We start from the raw sequence: 20,109 nt of genomic DNA, 5'->3' as shown, positions 1-20,109 counted from the left end.
ACTCGTGGCTCGTACCTACTACCAAACCATAACTAGTACATTCTATAAGTATGCGACCGGGTAGTAAGGACACAATTTGGACATACTCCACCGCCATCTCACCCATCCTCTGATCCAGGTGTTCACAGATGACGTATGCTCACATATATCGGTAAAAAATTCTGCAAACAACTCCTGATACATTTGTACACCACTGTAACAACCGGCTTTGCTTTGTATTTTTCCCCAGGGGGAATTCTTCTTGGGTTATTCGGAGGCTCCAGTTGAATTGTGGGACAGCGTCGTGTAGAGTAGTGCTGTGTGGTACGTTTGCATACTATGGATGTAGTAGATAACCTAGGTATTGTTCGACTGCTCGACTGCCTACTGAGTATCCCGACACCCTACATACTGCTTTTTGCGTACTAGTAGTCTGGAAGTCTGAGTATTCGTATGCAGCCTATATACAGTACACTACGAACATGCCAGGAGTTCTGAGAGGAATTTATATCTCCGTCATATTCATACGTGGTTCGTAAAAGTTGTATATATTTTGAATGCTTCTTGCCAATCTTAGGTTCCTCGCTGGTTAGCATGAACTAAATTCACAGAATTGATAATATATTGATAAAAAGTCATTTTGAGGACGTAAAATGAGCAAAAAAAAACCCCAAACGTCTATTTGTTGCACTCAAAAACATGCCCATGGGTCTGCGGTTTCCTTCTCGTGTAAACAGTACTAGAAGGAACTAAAAGAGAAGAAAGCTCTAAGGTCAAAGGTGCTTAGGTAAAGGTTAAAGACTGATAAAGATGATCAAGATTGCTTGCAGGCTAAAGGCTCACAGGCTATTGCTTGCTAAGCATTGGAATAAGGAAGTATGGGAAAGAAGGAAGATGGGAGGAGGAAGAGATGATGGTGTGCCATTGCTCTTAGATCGTAGCTTATTTTTTTTTTTAACTCGTCGCATTATCCTATGTTTTTTTTTTTTTTTTAAATCCTGGATATTTAATTCACCTATAATGGACATTAAATGTTTTCCTTCTTCAACCACACAATTTATCCAGACGGTGTGTTATAACAGGAAAACCTTCAAATGCAGCGATCTGAAAAATCTACAAAAGAATCACCACACCCAAATCATCTTGAGCTAAAAAGAGAGCCCGGGATAACACACGGATTAAATTGGCTAGCGCTTCAGAAAATCAGCACGATTCTCTTCACCATGTCTTGTGTTTTATCCAATTAGCACCTTCGTCCTGATGCTATCGGGAATATCAGATTCGATTGCGAATGAAAGGTGGCGGAAAGACAGAAATAGCACAAGGGAAATGAGAGAAGAGAAGAGAAGAGAAGAGAAGACGAGGCGTCTTGCTACAAGAGAGTGGGCGGAGCCTGAAGAGTGAGGGGGCTGAGACAGTGACTGACTGTGGTGCTGATGGGCGTGGCCGAGTGGGTGTGGCCTCTTACTGCCAGGTACTGCGGGGTGAGGCCGGTCAGGCCGGTCAGACTGCCCCAGGCGGAGGCGCTGTTCAGCTGCTGCATCTGCTGAGCTAACTGCTGCTGCAGCCGCCGCTGCTCCTTATCCTTCTGAGTGTCGGCGAACTTCACCACCATGGGGGAGGAACATCCCTATACACACACAGACACAAGGCAGAGAGAGAAACAGAGAGTTTAGACCAAATGACAGGGAAGAAGGGAACGGCAGAAAAAGGGAAGGAAGGGAACGAGACACAGAGAGAGATTTTAAGAAGACGAAGAGACATCGAGAAGAGACAAAAGAGAGATATGACCCACAGATAAACATACGGAGAGTCAAGAGACAGAGGGACAGAAGAGGGAAAAAAAGAGCAAGAGGGAAGGGGAAATAGGGGCGAGTGAGACGGTAAAAGCGAGAAAGGGTGAGATAGGAAGTGAGTGAAATTGGAAAATGGAGGCAAGTGTATGGGAGAACGAAAGAGAAAGAGGACAGCGAGAAAAGGCGAGGCAGGAAGGAGAGAGGTAGGGATGGAGGAAGAAAGAGAAGTGAAAAGAAAGAAAAAAGAAAGAAAGACAGGGAAGAGGAATGGTGGGAGAAAGGGAACGAGAAGTAGAGAAAGAAAGCGGAGAGAGGAGAAAAAAGGACAATTAAGTATAATTGGGGATTTACAAAAAGCCATAACATTATCAAACACACACACACACACACACACACATGGAGAGGGAGTGTGGGGAGAGACAAGAGGCTGTGTGTGTATGGGTTGAGAAGGTGATATTATTTCCCCAGAAAGCGATTTCTTGCTTTATAAAGCGATTTCATCATGTGCTTCAGAGTGAGAAAGCAAGAGAGAGAGAGAGAGAGAGAGAGAGAGAGAAAGTGCGAGAGAGACTCTGCCCACAGTGCATCTGTGCTAATTTCTCTCTCTCTCTCTCTCTCTCTCTCTCTCACACACACACACACACACCTCAGAGAGCAGCCTATAATGCCTAAAGCCCTAAGGGTCTGCACTGAGAGTACACAATAGAGCACATAATGAGTGTGTGTGCCTGTGTATGTATGAGTATGATTGTGTGTGTGAGAGTGTACAACAAGAATGGAAGTGTGTATCAGTTCTATATTACAACATGTTAATGCCTGGCCTCTGTCGATTTCTCTTTCCAAACACGAGCGAGTGTTAAAGCAGAAACAGGAGGTTGCTGCCTTGTTGCCTCGCTGGCCGAATAGACCGGTGTCTCATCAACTGAAGGCATCTTCCAAGAACGTTCGTTTTGAATGACCTTTTAGGTAAACATTTACAGTCGTGTGATGTCAGAACGCTGTATAACTAACTAGCTAACATGAGCTAGTTGGCTAATAGACACCTGACAAATTATCCATCCATCCATTACCCATAACCACTTATCCTGTACAGGGTCGCGGGCAAGCTGGAGCCTATCCCAGCTGACTACGGGCGAAAGGCGGGGTACACCCTGGACAAGTCGCCAGGTCATCACAGGGCTGACACATAGACACAGACAACCATTCACACTCACATTCACACCTACGGTCAATTTAGAGTCACCAGTTAACCTAACCTGCATGTCTTTGGACTGTGGGGGAAACCGGAGCACCCGGAGGAAACCCACGCGGACACGGGGAGAACATGCAAACTCCACACAGAAAGGCCCTCGCCGGCCACGGGGCTCGAACCCGGACCTTCCTGTTGTGAGGCGACAGTGCTAACCACTACACCACCGTGCCGCCCCTGACAAATTATATCAAACAAATTTATTTATTATCGGTTACAGTCACAGGGTTGTGTTTATTTCTTGGTAACTTTCCAAAACTTGAGTGAAAAAAACTTTCATTTGTATACAAATTCACATTTCGTATATATATATATATAATTAGATGCGGGCGGCACGGTGGTGTAGTGGTTAGCGCTGTCGCCTCACAGCAAGAAGGTTCGGGTTCGAGCCCCGTGGCCGGCGAGGGCCTTTCTGTGTGGAGTTTGCATGTTCTCCCCGTGTCCGCGTGGGTTTCCTCCGGGTGCTCCGGTTTCCCCCACAGTCCAAAGACATGCAGGTTAGGTTAACTGGTGACTCTAAATTGACCGTAGGTGTGAATGTGAGTGTGAATGGTTGTCTGTGTCTATGTGTCAGCCCTGTGATGACCTGGCGACTTGTCCAGGGTGTACCCCGCCTTTCGCCCGTAGTCAGCTGGGATAGGCTCCAGCTTGCCTGCGACCCTGTAGAAGGATAAAGCGGCTAGAGATAATGAGATGAGATGAGATAATTAGATGCCGCACAGATTTACGGGTAATGAACAGCATCGAGGATCCATCGACGATGTCTTCAAAAAAGAAGGATCTCAAAGACTTTGACGGTATCAGACAAGACAGCAAACGAGACTTCGATCAGTTTCAAATGGTCTTTAATGCCTCGCTGTCATTTTAGACACCCTCCTGAGACAGCATTTTCCCCGATTCGAACGCATCCATTCTTTCAGTACATGCACACATTACCGTGCAAAAGTCTTCCCCCTATTTTTTTTTCATACAAACTTTGTTATAGATTTCTATTTTATGACTTCTACATTATCGAGCCGGTACAAAAACATTTTAGAATCCAAACGTTCATTTTCCAGCACAAAATTAAATGTTACAGAAAAAAAAAGTTTGTATCCGAGCAGCATATTACATTACAGGCATTTAGCAGACGCTCTTATCCAGAGTGACATACAGTACAGTACAACATACCCAGAGCAGCCTGGGGAGCAGTTAGAGGTTAGGTGCCTTGCTCAAGGGCACTTCAGCCATTCCTATTGGTCCAGGGAATTGAAGCAGCAACCTTTTGGTCCCAAAGCTGCTTCTCTAACCATTAGGCCATGGCTTCCCCAGGACAAGACGACTGTGTTGTGTGTTTGTCATCAGAAGGTTGTGAGTTCAAATCCCAAGTCTGGAGCCTTCAGAAGAAAAAGCTTTGAAAGAAATGTTGCTGCTTCTCTAACCATTAGGCCACGGCTTCCCTATGTTGCATAATAGGGAATATAAGTGTATATGTATGGATATATATATTATATAAAATGTGAGTATGTATGTATCTGCATAATTATACATAATATATATGCATAATAATGATATTATGGGTGTCTGTGTACGTATGGATGTGTATAGTTATAGGTATGTGTATATGTATGTACTGTATAGATGTATTGTATGTGTGTATATATGCATAACATAAGTATCTGTATATATGATTTGATTTGGTCGATATTATACCATGTTGGTATGTTTTCCTTTTGTTTGTTGCTTTTGTTTTATATATCTAGTTTATTATGGCGGAAAGTGACGTTTGATTAGCGGTGGTATAGAGGGTTAGGATTGGATAAGTTATCTCATCTCATTATCTCTAGCCGCTTTATCCTGTTCTACAGGGTCGCAGGCAAGCTGGAGCCTATCCCAGCTGACTACGGGCGAAAGGCGGGGTACACCCTGGACAAGTCGCCAGGTCATCACAGGGCTGACACATAGACACAGACAACCATTCACACTCACATTCACACCTACGGTCAATTTAGAGTCACCAGTTAACCTAACCTGCATGTCTTTGGACTGTGGGGGAAACCGGAGCACCCGGAGGAAACCCACGCGGACACGGGGAGAACATGCAAACTCCGCACAGAAAGGCCCTCGCCGGCCACGGGGCTCGAACCCGGACCTTCTTGCTGTGAGGCGACAGCGCTAACCACTACACCACCGTGCCGCCCTGGATAAGTTATTACTTCTTCCTAATCCTTTCCGAACATTATTATGTTACTGCCTTGTGGCTACGCTATTCTGTTTGTTAATGATGATGTTTTGATTATTGCATTTTTTAATTTATTTTTTATTTTTTGTTTTTATATCTTCTTTACTGTTCAGAATCAATCAATCAATCACTCAATCAATCAATCAATCAATCAATCAATCAATCAATCAATCAATCAAATAGAGCACTCTTCAGATTAAAAAAGAAAACATAATGAAGGCTGCTGGGTTTTGGTGCAAAATGAAGAAGCGAGTGTGACAGTCAAAGTGTCCAGAAGAACTGTGGCTGGTTCTGTAAGATGCTCAGTAAAACCTACAGCTCATTTCCACATAAAACTGCACTCACTGGACCTCAGACTACTATTTTTTTTATAGCAAAGGGTCGTCTCACACCAAATACTGACTTTGTTTCATTTATTATGGCTTACTGCTTACTGTTTATAGTATTTTTTTAATGTTGAAATATTTCAGTTCATTATTTTTGAAGCCATTTTTGGTCTACAGCATTTCTTTACATGTGCCTTTTGCACAGTTTATGATCAGAACTCTTGCACGACGAACTCATGCTCGCGACTAACTCGACTTGCCCCAATCAGGAGAGTGAGATGATGGGGAAAAAATGGTTACTTTTCAATACGAGCTGTTAATTTACAGTGAATGCTGAACATGAATGTTTAGAATAACCAGCAATGTTCAGTACTCAGCTACTGACTAGCTGCAACTACTGATAACTTATGAAAAAATATACTATTTACCAAAGTATACCAGCATTTCTATTGACGAATTATACTACAGAATGCTTAATGATGCGTAATTAAATAACAGGTCACTAGCTACAATACAACGTTAATAACAAGTATCTGAAAATCTATCAATATTATCAAGTGCTTATATGTCATTTAAATACAAATAAATGACATAATGAAGGCCAATATACCCTGGTGGTCTGATTAAAATGAAACAATCAGATGCTAAACTAAATGTGCTTCACATGTCCTTTGTTCAAAGCAAATCATTATCAGTGTGGAATTGACTCACTGAATCATTTGAGAATGACTCTTAATTTTCAATTCCTAGAATCAGGGAAGGGCGGCACGGTGGTGTAGTGGTTAGCACTGTCGCCTCACAGCAAGAAGGTCCGGGTTCGAGCCCTGTGGCTGGTGAGGGCCTTTCTGTGCGGAGTTTGCATGTTCTCCCCGTGTCCGCGTGGGTTTCCTCCGGGTGCTCCGGTTTCCCCCACAGTCCAAAGACATGCAGGTTAGGTTAACTGGTGACTCTAAATTGACCGTAGGTGTGAATGTGAGTGTGAATGGTTGTCTGTGTCTATGTGTCAGCCCAGCGATGATTTGGCGACTTGTCCAGGGTGTACCCCACCTTTCGCCCGCAGTCAGCTGGGATAGGCTCCAGCTTGCCTGCGACCCTGTAGAACAGGATAAAGCGGCTAAAGATAATGAGATGAGATGAGAATCAGGGAATCGACTCTTTTTGGGCTCGATTTCTGATACGAACAGAAAGCTGGATGGTGACTTCAGACATTTAACGGTTATTCCATGAAATCGAGTCGTACATGAGCCGATAGCCAACGAGGCACGGAGCACGTAAGCCATGTACGGCGAGATTGAGTGGAATAACTGTTTTTTTTTTTATCCACGTTCACTGGATTTTGAATTTTTTGTAAATTCGATAAATAAAAACTTTATACAAAACACCCGACAAAATCATTTCCGCTTAGAATGTAAACAAACCGGTGAAATGACAGTAGCAATTTGTGAAAAATGCTAACAATAATTCTTGAAAAGTAAAAAAGATACGTTCTGACCATCAAATACTTTCATTCCATATTTTGTTGCTTTTTTTTGTATTTTGGTTTTCGAGTAGAGTTTTTATTTCATCCTCGGTTGGTTCAGCAACACGCGCCGATATTTTGTTTTTCTCTACTCACGGTATATGGACTGATATCCTGGTAGTAGAGTAGCCAATCAGAGCGCACTATATGTATTTGTAAGGTTATGTTAGGTGTTGGGTAAAGTATGAAATGATTCATTGTTTGTCAGTGCTGCTGAAATTGAACCTGGTGTGATGTATCAGTCAAAAGATTCAATCTTGGGCTACGTATCACATCACACCCTCATACACACAATGCTAACATAGCTTTGCTGCTTGTGAGATCACCTTCACCGACTAATAATATTTTTCTTCTCAAATTTGATCAATTTTGTTGATAAATCGGTGCAGCTCTGCTCAGTATGGCAAACTCCACAACTATTTAGGAGCAAAAACTGGCTCTGTCTCCTCCAATGACAAAAAAAAAAATACTCTGTCCATTTTAGCATAACAGGAATATCAACAATAATAAACTGACAATTATATGAGCGCTGTAACATGGTAACATTTAGAATCGACACCGTATTTTAACGTCAAAGTGTTTCTCCTTCAGGACTAACTGAGAGCAACATCAGAGCCATTCATACTTCAAACTGCACTTCTGGAGTGTGTGCAACCATTTAAAAGGTTGTTAGGGAGGCAAAAAATAGCCGCACGCTCTCAGAGCAGACGTCGCGTTTCTTGTTCCATTGGCAGGATTGATTTTTTTCTCCCTAAATGAGGGAGGGATAAAAATAAAAAAAAAATAAAAAAAAGGAATGAGATTGTGCCTGAGGTGTCAGTCAAGTGATTCCATCTTGGGCCACGCATCTCAAGAGACCTAAAAATCTCATTACACACACACACACACACACCTCAGTCTGCTTGCTCATTCCAGCGGCTGTCTAGTTACCCTCAAATTTTAACTTACGCCAGCTTAGACGGCGTCTGAAACTGAGGTTTAAGGGGCTACAATCAAAATTAAGTTCAATTATTAGCATTGAATCATAATGTGGTGCTCAGAAAATGGTATAGAGGTGGACTCGGCAAATGCTTTCATCAATTATCAGCTGCACGACATACAATAGAACAATAATCAATACACAAGTGAAATGCTTTACATTGTTGTCATGACCCTAACGTTACTCTTCCATCCATCCATCCATCCATCCATCCATCCATCCATTAGCTATAGCACTTACCCATCAGGATCATGGGGGAACCTGGAGCCAATCCCATCTGACTTCAGGCGATAGATGGGGTTCACCCTGGACGGGTCAACAAATCTCGCTCGTTCATATTTATTCAATGTAAGGAATAGGGTGCATCAGTTGCCCCCTAAAAATGAAAAGTTCCTCCGATCATGATGCATTTTTGTTTTTATGTTCCTTTTGGTAAGAAAACACACTGGGTGAAATATTTTGACAAAATTCAAAAGTTTAATGGTGGCACCAGGAGCTCAAAGTTATGGAAAAAGCTGCTATTTTATGACAAAATTTCGATCACTTTTCATGAAACATTATGGCACCTTATAGAGTATACCAAATATCTTAGATACACATTTTTAGTCCATATTCTAAATATATTATCAAGCACAGTTTGAGTTTTAGCTGTTCATTGAATCATTGTTCAACTACTTTTAAACAATACAAATGTATTATGAATCACATTAATGCTTCTCAGGGCGGCACGGTGGTGTAGTGGTTAGCGCTGTCGCCTCACAGCAAGAAGGTCCGGGTTCGAGCCCCGTGGCCGGCGAGGGCCTTTCTGTGCGGAGTTTGCATGTTCTCCCCGTGTCCGCGTGGGTTTCCTCCGGGTGCTCCGGTTTCCCCCACAGTCCAAAGACATGCAGGTTAGGTTAACTGGTGACTCTAAATTGACCGTAGGTGTGAATGTGAGTGTGAATGGTTGTCTGTGTCTATGTGTCAGCCCTGTGATGACCTGGCGACTTGTCCAGGGTGTACCCCGCCTTTCGCCCGTAGTCAGCTGGGATAGGCTCCAGCTTGCCTGCGACCCTGTAGAACAGGATAAAGCGGCTAGAGATAATGAGATGAGATGAAATTAATGCTTCTCAATCCCTTGCAAAGGTTCTTAACATGATCTCTGGCTCACAAGAAATCAATAAATGGAGTCCAACATTGTGATTCAAATCTTACGCGAAAACATAAAATAAGCGTTTTTTGGCCAAAAATGAACCTCATGGTGCCACCATTAGACTTTCGAATATGGTCAAAACATTTTACAGCATGTCTTTATTGGTGAAAAGGAACACCCAAACAAACATGCATCAGATTTTATGAAAGTGAGGGCAACTGATGCACCCTAGTAAGGAACCTTATCAGACAGCTGTCTCCTCATGCCTGTTTGGGTTTCCTCCATGTGCTCAGGTTTCCTCTCACACTCCAAAGGCATGCAAATTTGGCCAATGGCTTCTCTAACTTGCCCTGAGGTGAGAACGGCTGTCTGTCTCTCTGGGCTAGCCCTGTGATTCTTTGTTTGCAATCATGTGACTTTTTGCCTCCTATTCACTTCCGGTTTCCAAGTGACGAGCCTAGTCAAAGATGGTGTCCAAGCCAAGTACGCGTCCATCGTCATCTAGTGGAAAACATTCTACATCTGACTATGTTAACGGAGTAGAACCAAAAGCAAAATCGAGATATCAAGAAAAAATATATTTATACGATGGATTGGACCCCTACGGCTTAAAAATGACAGACTTTTCAAGCGATTTCAACAACTTTCCAAACATACAGGTTCTGGACATTTCCAATTATCTGGTCATCCAAACATTATTTTACACGAAGAATCAAATGAAAGCTTTCAAAAATCTTGAAGCCTTTAACTATTTAATTTGTGGCTGGGCTCATATCATCGGAATAAGACTTCCAAAGGACAATCATCGTCTTATTTTTGGGAGGGTGAGTAATGTAAGCCAAAGTGTAGTATGTGATTCGAGTCGACATTTTTGCAACGACAACATCCATTTTATTTCATGACATTTCGAACATAGCTCAGATTTATGAATGGACATCCTTGGACAACCTGAAAAATACATGAACAATCGCGTTTCAATCGAGACTGACCTACAAACTAGTTTCATCAATGGTTAGTTTTACGACATCCAAAACATAAGAAAACTCATTTAACATTAGAAGTTTTGATTTTAGATACATAAAGTATCATGATGTGCGTACCTTTAACAGAATGATCGCTGCAAACATGAGCATGTAGACTCTCGATTCCTTTTGAACACAGTGAAAGGTTTGCGAGCCATTTTTCATGGCGACCTTTTGAGATGTTTTTCATTCTTTCACCCTTGTGCACGACTTCTTTTGGTATCTGATAATACCTTTTGACTTTTTCTTGATTTGATCGGTTTGAACATCCAAATAAAGAGCAACAATCGGGCATATTTGGAGGCGAAACACAAGAAACTACTATAATGTGACTGTAAACAAATACGATGCCTGCCCATCATCTGGAAATCTGAGGATGTAATGAGGCGGATCACTACCGGAAGTGATCTATGGCAAATAAAGAATTGACTGGTGACCTGCCCAGGTTGTACCCCGCCTCTTCCGCCTCAGCTCTGATTGGTTCCAGCTACCCCTGGGACCCTGATGGATAAGCGCTATTGAAAATGAATGAATGAATGAATACGACAGCTGTCTTAATTCGGCCTTTTAAATGGGACAACCAATACATTACCTGCTATATTGCAATACCATGCCCTGTTTCACTTGGATTTCTGTAGGGTAATCCTTTCTCCACAACGACAACACCAACATCTCATCGCATTATCTCTAGCCGCTTTATCCTGTCAATTTAGAGTCACCAGTTAACCTAACCTGCATGTCTTTGGACTGTGGGGGAAACCGGAGCACCCGGAGGAAACCCACGCGGACACGGGGAGAACATGCAAACTCCGCACAGAAAGGCCCTCGCCGGCCCCGGGGCTCGAACCCGGACCTTCTTGCTGTGAGGCGACAGCGCTAACCACTACACCACCATGCCGCCTGCAAAAAAATGCGCAACAAATATTTATACGCTGCAAAAATTCAAAGCAAATGTTGAAAAACATCTCATATCTCTCAATAGACCCCTTCGCAGTAAACGCCATTCATACGTAAGAGGAAATTGCGCGCGCAGCCTGGACCCAAAAAAGACTCAGCGATGCCTAGTTGTTGTGTTGTCGGGTGTCAGTGATGGGGTTAAAATGTTCAGAATTCCAGCAGGATCTCACCCATTCCAAAAAAAATCGCCGACATCTATGGCTACAAGCCATCAAACGTGTAGACTGGGATGAAAGCACCATCAAAAATGGCGGGTTTGCAGCGCCCACTTCATCACAGGTAAGATCAGGCTATTTATTAAATCTTTCTTTTTTATTCTTTCTAGTCTTCGTTTATTGATGTAGCAAAAACCTTTGGTAATGTTTGTCTGATTAGCTGGGTCATAGTTACACAATGTAATGAATATTGTTAGCATGTTAACTTAGCTTTGCATGCAGTTTTGTTTGTAGGAGAGGTCTCGCTTGACTCAAGCAGTCCAGATTTTGTGCCATCATTATTTGTGTATGCCGAAAATCACAATTTTAAAGCAAGGATGGAAAGGTAAAATTGTGTCCCCTCACTCTAAATGCCAACTTACAGTACGTTGACTGCTCTAACCTAGCTCCCGCCCCGTTCAGTTTCATTTCTGCTCTCTGCCTCTCGCTTTTTACGCAGCTCTGATTTCTCTTAGCTGCACTTTTTACACTATCATTCCTTTCATGCCATTACCTCCTGCAAATTGCTGTTTAGTGTTGGTATTTGCTGTTGTAGCTAAAGCCACATTGCCATCACATCACTGGCATAATTTGATTAAAACAAAATGAATATGAATGTCCCATTGTTAATCAAGTTGTACATGCCCGCACATAACATAATCATATGCGTCTAAAGACTTGTAGGCACGAAGTTTTTCGTGGGTGTACACTGAAGTCTTGTCAATAAGGTACGAGTATATATCTGGCCATTGTATACCAGGGAACTTACTAACATCGTCCGTCCACTCTTTAATTAAATGCGGATCCGGTAGGCGATGTCCACTTGTTAGAGTTAACTTATTTATGTAGCATTCTCGATCTTGTAACGACAATTGTTTGGCATAATCTGACAGCTCATAATGCCGGTCTATGGGCAGCGCCATTGTTTCTGGGTCCAGGCAATGGTGCGCATCCTGGCAACGGTCGGTTTGTTTACAAACATGCGAAGGGGTCTATAGGGAACACGAATATTCGACTATTCAGCCTATTTTGAGAACGCTTCACTCGTGATGCACCAAGAAATAAACATTTCTGGCTGAAACCGAAATTCATGACAAACAGGACCGAAAATCAAAACTAACAACCTTTTTTCTGTTGTAAGGTTTATGAGGGCTTTAATATTGATACCCAGAAGCTTATGAATGTGAGCTGAAAGTATGTTTTACATAGACACAGTGTCTACTAGGCCCTTTATAATGCTTTCCAAGTACTTGATTATCCTACAAAACCCAGCGTCCATAACTAAGAACACACTGTCGAACAGATTATTTGTAGCAATACTTCATGCCGAGGCACTACTGGCTGCATTGTGGCTAATGACGGCGTCAGAACGCGAGCCTCGGCTTTCTGTTTCACTTCTGTGGTTTTGCTGTGTTCTGCATATTGAGCATGATGAGGAAGTTATTCGGGATTTGACCTGCTTTTGTCTAATGTCACTCAGAGAAAGCCCCGAAAAACCAAAACTGTGTCATCTTTGACCATTTACAGTTGAATATTTTGGGTTGGTGCATCTACTACTACCACTTCTTACTAATTTTAAGCTTAAAAATGTCTTTTATTGGCAAATAATTTCACTTCTTCCCAGAAATAAATGCTTTAAAATCCCTGTCAGTAGAACAAGACAAAAAGAAGCTTGAAATAAATAAAAATATCTATAATGATTCTATCCACGTTCACTGGATATGAGCAATCGTGTGCTCTGATTGGCTACTCTACGACTAGGGCCCTGTCCACACGAGTACGTTTTTGTCGAATCCGCATAAATACTTTATCGTTTCGGCCTCGCGTCCAGACGGAGCTGGCTTTTTCGAGGTGTGAAACCGGTATTTTTTGAAAATGGGTCCCAGAGTGGGAAAATCCAAAAACGCCGGATAGCCCGGAGTCGTCTGGACGGCGAAGCGGATTTTTTCAGAAACGATGACGTATAAACCCCGCCTCTCTAACCTTTAACCTCAGCTGCCGCCGCTAGACGCGTCATAACAACAACAACAACGGCGGACTACAGGCTTGTGCTCGTACTGCAGAAACAACTCAGTCCATTACGGCTGCTACAACAAAACCTTCTGCTTTTATATTACTGTGAGGAGCAACAAAACTTCTCGTGTTATGAGCTTGTTTTGTAAACAGCGCGTGACCTTTATACGCATGCTCCATGGCTTCTCTTCCGGTTTTAGTGTGGTGGCATCACAGCGCCACATACAGGCCTGGCATATGTACTACAGCGTTTTGGGTCGTTTCCAGTGAATCGAAACGACGCCGTGTTTACGGAGATTTTTTTCAAAACGACAGCATATTGGGTGAGGCCGCGTACTCGTGTGGACGGGGCCTAGGATATCAGCTCATATACCGTGAGTAGAGAAAAACAAAATGGCGGAGCGTGTTGCTAAACCAACCGAGGAGGAAATAAAAACTCTACTCAAAAACAAAACTATAAAAAAGCAACAAAATATGGAATAAAACTATTTGATGATAAGAACGTATCTTTTTTTTTTCAAGAATTATTATGAAAGCATTTTTCACAGATTTGCCGGTTTGTTTACATCCTAAGCGTAAATTCTTTTGTCGGACGTTTTGTATAACGTTTTTATTTTTCGAATTTGCAAAAAATAAAAATAAAAATGCTCTGTTTCTCAAAATCCAGTGACTGTGGATAGAATAAAACAGTTATTCCACTCAATCTCATCGTACACGGCTTATAGTCGACTCGGTGCTACTGTACCCGCCTCATCGGCTATCAGCTCATGTATCATGTACGACTCAGTTTTGTGGAATAACTGTGAAACAGCCTGAATAATAACACTATATTTATCTTAAATTAAGCAATGTGCTTATTTTGAATACATCTACAGTGACGATATGTTGGTGTGTCCATTTTATGTGTGTGTTTTAAATATTGTGGTGTATCATATTACCAATTTCTGGCATATGCCTACTTCATAGTTCTGGAAAAGTAATTAATTATTTTTCGCGAATACGCAGATGATTATAGAAAATCGTGTGCGCTGATTGGTTGGAAAATTCAGACGATGATAATTCTCGATAATCGCCTCGAGCGACTCGGCAAAATGTCGGCCAATCGCTTTGTCACCGTAAGTGAGGAATAATTACAAATGCTGAAAGAAAATTCTGTTCCTAAAAGCACGAAAGATGCTACAAAGTTTGGTCTAAGGGCGTATTCACACCTACGTTGTTTGGTCCGGACCAAACAAATCAAATTTCCCTTGGTCCGGACCTTTTGGGTTGGTCTGAATACAAACCACCGAACTCTGGTCCGGACCAAACAAGCGGACCGAGACCGAGCTGCAAGGTCGGACTCGGTCCGGACCAAAGGAACCCTGGTGCGGACCTTTTGGAGGTGTGAAAGCAGACCGGATCTAATCTGAAAGTTTTGCTTTTTTGTACCTCGGGAGCTTCCGTCGTTTGTCGAGCATTACGGGAAACAGAGTCTTGACACTCCACCGCAAAGTGCAAACACTGTTTCGGTTGTCAAGGGAACCTTACAACAGTCGTTCAGTCATTCAGACCAGTGGTAGGCTAGACTACAGAGTACAAAAAATGAGTAGGGGGAAAACGTGGGCCGAGGAAGAAACGCGCACCCTTGTGGATATATGGGCAGATGTCCACATATCTGAGCTTTTGGAGAGAACACACAAAAATGCCGACATGTTTGCTGTATTCAGTGAGAAAATGAAGGAGAAGGGGTTCACGCGCTCCCCAGAACAATGTCGGCTAAAAGTGAAGAAACTCCGTCAGACCTACATTAAAATCAGGGACATTCTTTCAAAAAGTGGCGGTACTAGTGACTTGCGTGAAGAGCCAGAACTGTCACAACATGATGTGCACTCATCAGCGCTATCCTCCGTGACTACTTTTGAACTTAACGCTTTGTGCGCGTGTCGTCTCTGACCAATAGCTGAACGACCTCAGGGCGCGTGGCTTTGTTGACAGATTTTGGTCCGCTTACTAAAATGTACAGTGTGAAAGCGAACCGCACCAAAATGAAAAAAAAACCCAAAACATTTGGTTCGGACCAAAGCAAGTGAACTATCGAACTATCCTGGTCTGAATACACCCTAAAACTATTCAAAGGGAAGGTGGACTTGTGATTTATTTTATCGATTTCAAAACTAAATATTTTATGTGCGTCGGCATTGATAAGTGACGCAAGTCTGCGCGTGCCCTTATTACGTTTGCGTGCTGCTTTTGAAGATTGAAATAAAAAATTTTTTTAATATGATTTTTACATTTTTTAATAAATCACCAATGTATTTATACTCAAACAATTCTCCACCTCTGCCTCAGTGAATAATATCTTCAACTTTGTCTTGAATCACTGCTAAAAATGAAGTTACTGAGAATAATTAAATATTGTTCCCCTACAATTACAAGTAAACCTGAAGCCGTCTTTTAAATACAATTTTAAAGGCAACTGCCATGCCATTTTTATTTGACAAAATCAATCCCCACTGCGTGCCATTAGAGTCGAAATGTGGATGCTGGTTTAATCGGACACACACACATGTACACAGACACAACTGCAATCACAGACACACGCTCCAACTGCATACACACACACGCACACACATACAAACACATCTAGATACATACATAAGGAAAGGACTGAGAAAGAAATGAGAGAGAAAAAGAGAAGCAGACTGAGCAGATCAAACAGGGGGCCGAATCTGGGGACAGACGGACGCAAACTGCAACCCTTAAAATAGCCCTCAGAGAGAAACCAAAACAAACACGCTGTGCGTGCGTATGTGTGTGTATGTTTGTGTGCCTGTCACATCGGTTTTCATTAAGTCGTGACATTCAGAAAGGCCACGGAATCCTCTGTGCGAGAAGAGAGGGGAAGTGTGTGAACACAAGGGGCTCTTACGAAAAATAAACAACAAACCCGGAACAATCTAGTCGCCTGGAATTGCTTTCGCCTGAGCAGGGCCAACGACCAGGAAAACACACACGCTCACACACATACACCCCCCACACACGACTCAATTTGGACAGTTTTGCACCATAAACAGGTCGAGAAACGAAAAGTGTTCCGTAATTGGCTTGATTAAGGCCTTAGCACAAAAAAAAAAAAAAAAAACATGCTATAAATATTCCCACTCGGGATGTCAATATAGCATTTTTATTATATTATTAAAGCTTTTATTATGTTTACAAGATTATCCCTGCATGGAAGGAGGAATGAATAGATAGTTTGATGAGCACTGATTTAGAAATGTGATTAAATTTTATTTTAGAGGCAGCCATGAGCATAAGCAAATAATGGCACGATGTACCAGCCAATCAGAAAGGAGTATTTTCTCAGGTCACTGTATAAATGTGTTTTACTTCTGCAGTTCTTTCCACAGGGCGGCACGGTGGTGTAGTGGTTAGCGCTGTCGCCTCACAGCAAGAAGGTCCGGGTTCGAGCCCCGTGGCCGGCGAGGGCCTTTCTGTGTGGAGTTTGCATGTTCTCCCCGTGTCCGCGTGGGTTTCCTCCGGGTGCTCCGGTTTCCCCCACAGTCCAAAGACATGCAGGTTAGGTTAACTGGTGACTCTAAATTGACCGTAGGTGTGAATGTGAGTGTGAATGGTTGTCTGTGTCTATGTGTCAGCCCTGTGATGACCTGGCGACTTGTCCAGGGTGTACCCCGCCTTTCGCCCGTAGTCAGCTGGGATAGGCTCCAGCTTGCCTGCGACCCTGTAGAACAGGATAAAGCGGCTAGAGGAGATGAGTTCTTTCCATGGAGTGAACTGGTTTATGGTATTCCCTTCTCCATGAATGTAACACTTCATGCTGACTGTATTCTATCTGGCATTAATACGCAATAAAATATGTAGAAGAAAAACATAATATTATTTTATATTTCAATAATATTGGCTGGCGTTGAATGGTATATCAGATATATTCTGAGTCTATCATGCTAGCTGAATGGAATATATCTGATATACCACGAAAAAAAGCCAGCCCATATTATTATTATTATTATTATTATTATTATTATACATACACATTCCTTTCAGGTGTTCAACGTGTCTTTCTCTTTCAAAATTCTCTCAAAATCTTCTGTATCTAACGAAGCAAACCTGAACGGCTATGTTTGTTACCTCCGCCAAGGAGGTTATGTTTTCGGTAGCGTTTGTTTGTTGGTTTGTCTGTTAGCAACATTACGGAAAAAGTTATGAACGGATTGCTCTGAAATTTTTCCCAGAGGTGTGACTGGGCACAAGTAACAATCCATTAAATGTTGGCGGTGATCCGGATCACCTTCTGGATCCCGGATTTTTTTAAAGGATTCTTGGCAGAGGTCTGCGCTCTCCGAGTGCTTTTCTAGTTTACAAATTGTCCCAGTCGCTCGCTAGCGCGGACGTTTTACGTCTCCGACGTGTGACGTCATGCTGTCTTGACAACCATGCAATATTGTAAACCATATTCAACACTCATTTTCCATTGGGTAGAGTGACGTAATACACGTAGGATAAGTGATGTGCTAAGAATATCGCATGCTATCAAACCAAATGAATGAAACCCGCTAGAAGGGAAGAGAGTAAGTTTTTATTCCATCCAAAAAGTGTCCTGTATGTATAATCTCATCTCATCTCATTATCTCTAGCCGCTTTATCCTGTTCTACAGGGTCGCAGGCAAGCTGGAGCCTATCCCAGCTGACTACGGGCGAAAGGCGGGGTACACCCTGGACAAGTCGCCAGGTCATCACAGGGCTGACACATAGACACAGACAACCATTCACACTCACATTCACACCTACGGTCAATTTAGAGTCACCAGTTAACCTAACCTGCATGTCTTTGGACTGTGGGGGAAACCGGAGCACCCGGAGGAAACCCACGTGGACACGGGGAGAACATGCAAACTCCGCACAGAAAGGCCCTCGCCGGCCACGGGGCTCGAACCCGGACCTTCTTGCTGTGAGGCGACAGCGCTAACCACTACACCACCGTGCCGCCCTGTATGTATAATAATAAATTATATTATATATGTTATATTATATTGAAGTAATTTTGAATTTCTTTTCTAATTCTTACACGTTTCTTTAAAGCCGTACTTGAATATATTTGTCCTTGTGCGCATACTTTTGTTCGACTCGTTGACATTTGACTCTCGCTGATTCATAGGCAAACTTTTAAAGACTACATTTTGTTATATCAAATAATTGAAAAGGAATTTTAAGGATAGTGATGGTAGGGAATTCATTTATGTAGCAAGAAGCAGATACACACACACACACACACACACACACACACGCACGCGCAGGCTTTGTATTAGACGGCTGTCAGCTCTCGGTCAGTGGAGTGACATTTTGACAGGCAGGACGATGGACAGCTAAACACCAAGGACCCGGTGAGTGCTATTACAAGCGTGTTATTAAAACGTCTCAGATGTGTCGAGTGCGTGACGCAGCTAATGGCAGCCTGCCTTCACCCAGGGGTCCATCCTGACACCCACGGGTGGCCATGGCACTGCCCGTTTTGGCTGAAACTCAATTTCCAGTCTTTCTCTCTCACTTGCTCTGTATCTCTCTCGTTCGTTTTTTTTTTTTTTAAAGTTTTGTCCTACTTTAGTGCGAGTTTGAAGCGACAGACTTTTGGCTGATGTTTAGAGCTGTGATACTGGCCAAAAAGACACTGAGGGGTGTGAGAGACAGAAAGAGATAGCGAGAGTGAAAAAACGAGAAAGAGATTGCGTTAGAGAAAGAGAGATAGCGAGAATGTGGGAGAGAGGAAAAAGTGGCAAGACAGATGGGAGAGAGGGAGGAAGTGTAAGAGGAGAGAACTGATGAGATGGTGACAGACAGGAGAGAGTGAGCAAAAGAAGGATGAGGAAAGAAATAATGATAAGTAGCTAGAGAGAGAGAGAGAGAGAGAGAGAGAGAGAGAGAGAGGGACGAGAGTACAGTACCTCCATGGTCTGAGACTGATGCATGGCTTTGATTGCATTCTGTGCCATAGCCCTGGTAGAAAACGTGACAAACGCACATCCTGCAGGAAGGGAACGAAGAAGGGAGGGTGGGAGGGAGGGAGGGATGGAACGAGGGAACGAGGGAGGAAGAGAGACAAGAGAAAAAAAAAAGAAACAAGACAAAAGGGTTGGACAGGTCGTTAAAAAGCCAAAAAACAAAGATTGTACAGAGAAGAAAGGCAGACAGAACTTCCTGCAAAAGTGGCTTAGAGTAGAACATTCAACAACATTTAACAACAATCAACACTCAGCTCTTACCTTCAACACTGAACACACTGAACATCGGAGCAACACAAGAGAACACACAATCAGTATGAATACAACTGTGTTTATGGGTTTAGTGAAGTATATTTCAGTGCGCAAAGCGGTAAGATCGCCGTGTAGTACACATCCACACACACGCAATCTCTCTCTCTCTCTCTCTCTCTCACACACACTATATAAGATATATGAGAGAGAGAGAGAGAGAGAGAGAGAGAAATGTGTTTTTAACATTTCCAACTTCTTTGTTACTCTTTCTATTGAGGTATTTCACCTGACGTCACAGGGTCACGTGACGCCCCGGTGTCCGCCATTTTGAAGGTCAAGCTAGCTAATGTCAACAACATAGTAGCTAGTATGTTACTGTAGCAATGTTTACGTTCAGTCATTTGGATGACTGTTAAAACCTTTCAGTCTCAAGTTTTTCCTTTACTGTATTTACTAGTTTACTGTAATTATGAT

At 42.6% G+C, this 20,109-nt stretch overlaps 1 protein-coding gene across 21 annotated transcripts in view; it reads right to left on the bottom strand.

Moving 5' to 3' along the window:
• Positions 1-20,109, bottom strand: part of celf2 (cugbp, Elav-like family member 2) — a 297,415-nt gene that overhangs the window by 42,774 nt on the left and 234,532 nt on the right. For 12 of the 21 annotated variants that reach the window (XM_060903001.1, XM_060903007.1, XM_060902996.1 and 9 more), the window contains 2 exons: positions 19,327-19,406; positions 1,406-1,609 (listed from right to left, as the gene is read on the bottom strand). In XM_060903001.1, coding sequence (XP_060758984.1) covers positions 1,406-1,609; positions 19,327-19,406 — 284 coding nt within the window. The remainder of the gene's footprint in view (positions 1-1,405; positions 1,610-19,326; positions 19,407-20,109) is intronic. The other 9 variants (XM_060903003.1, XM_060903004.1, XM_060903008.1 and 6 more) reach the window with 1 other exon arrangement.

The sequence above is a fragment of the Neoarius graeffei genome, chromosome 21 (genome assembly GCF_027579695.1).
Source record: "Neoarius graeffei isolate fNeoGra1 chromosome 21, fNeoGra1.pri, whole genome shotgun sequence".
Taxonomy (NCBI): domain Eukaryota; kingdom Metazoa; phylum Chordata; class Actinopteri; order Siluriformes; family Ariidae; genus Neoarius; species Neoarius graeffei.
Note: the sequence above shows the minus strand (reverse complement) of the source record. Positions and strands in the feature narration are given on the sequence as shown.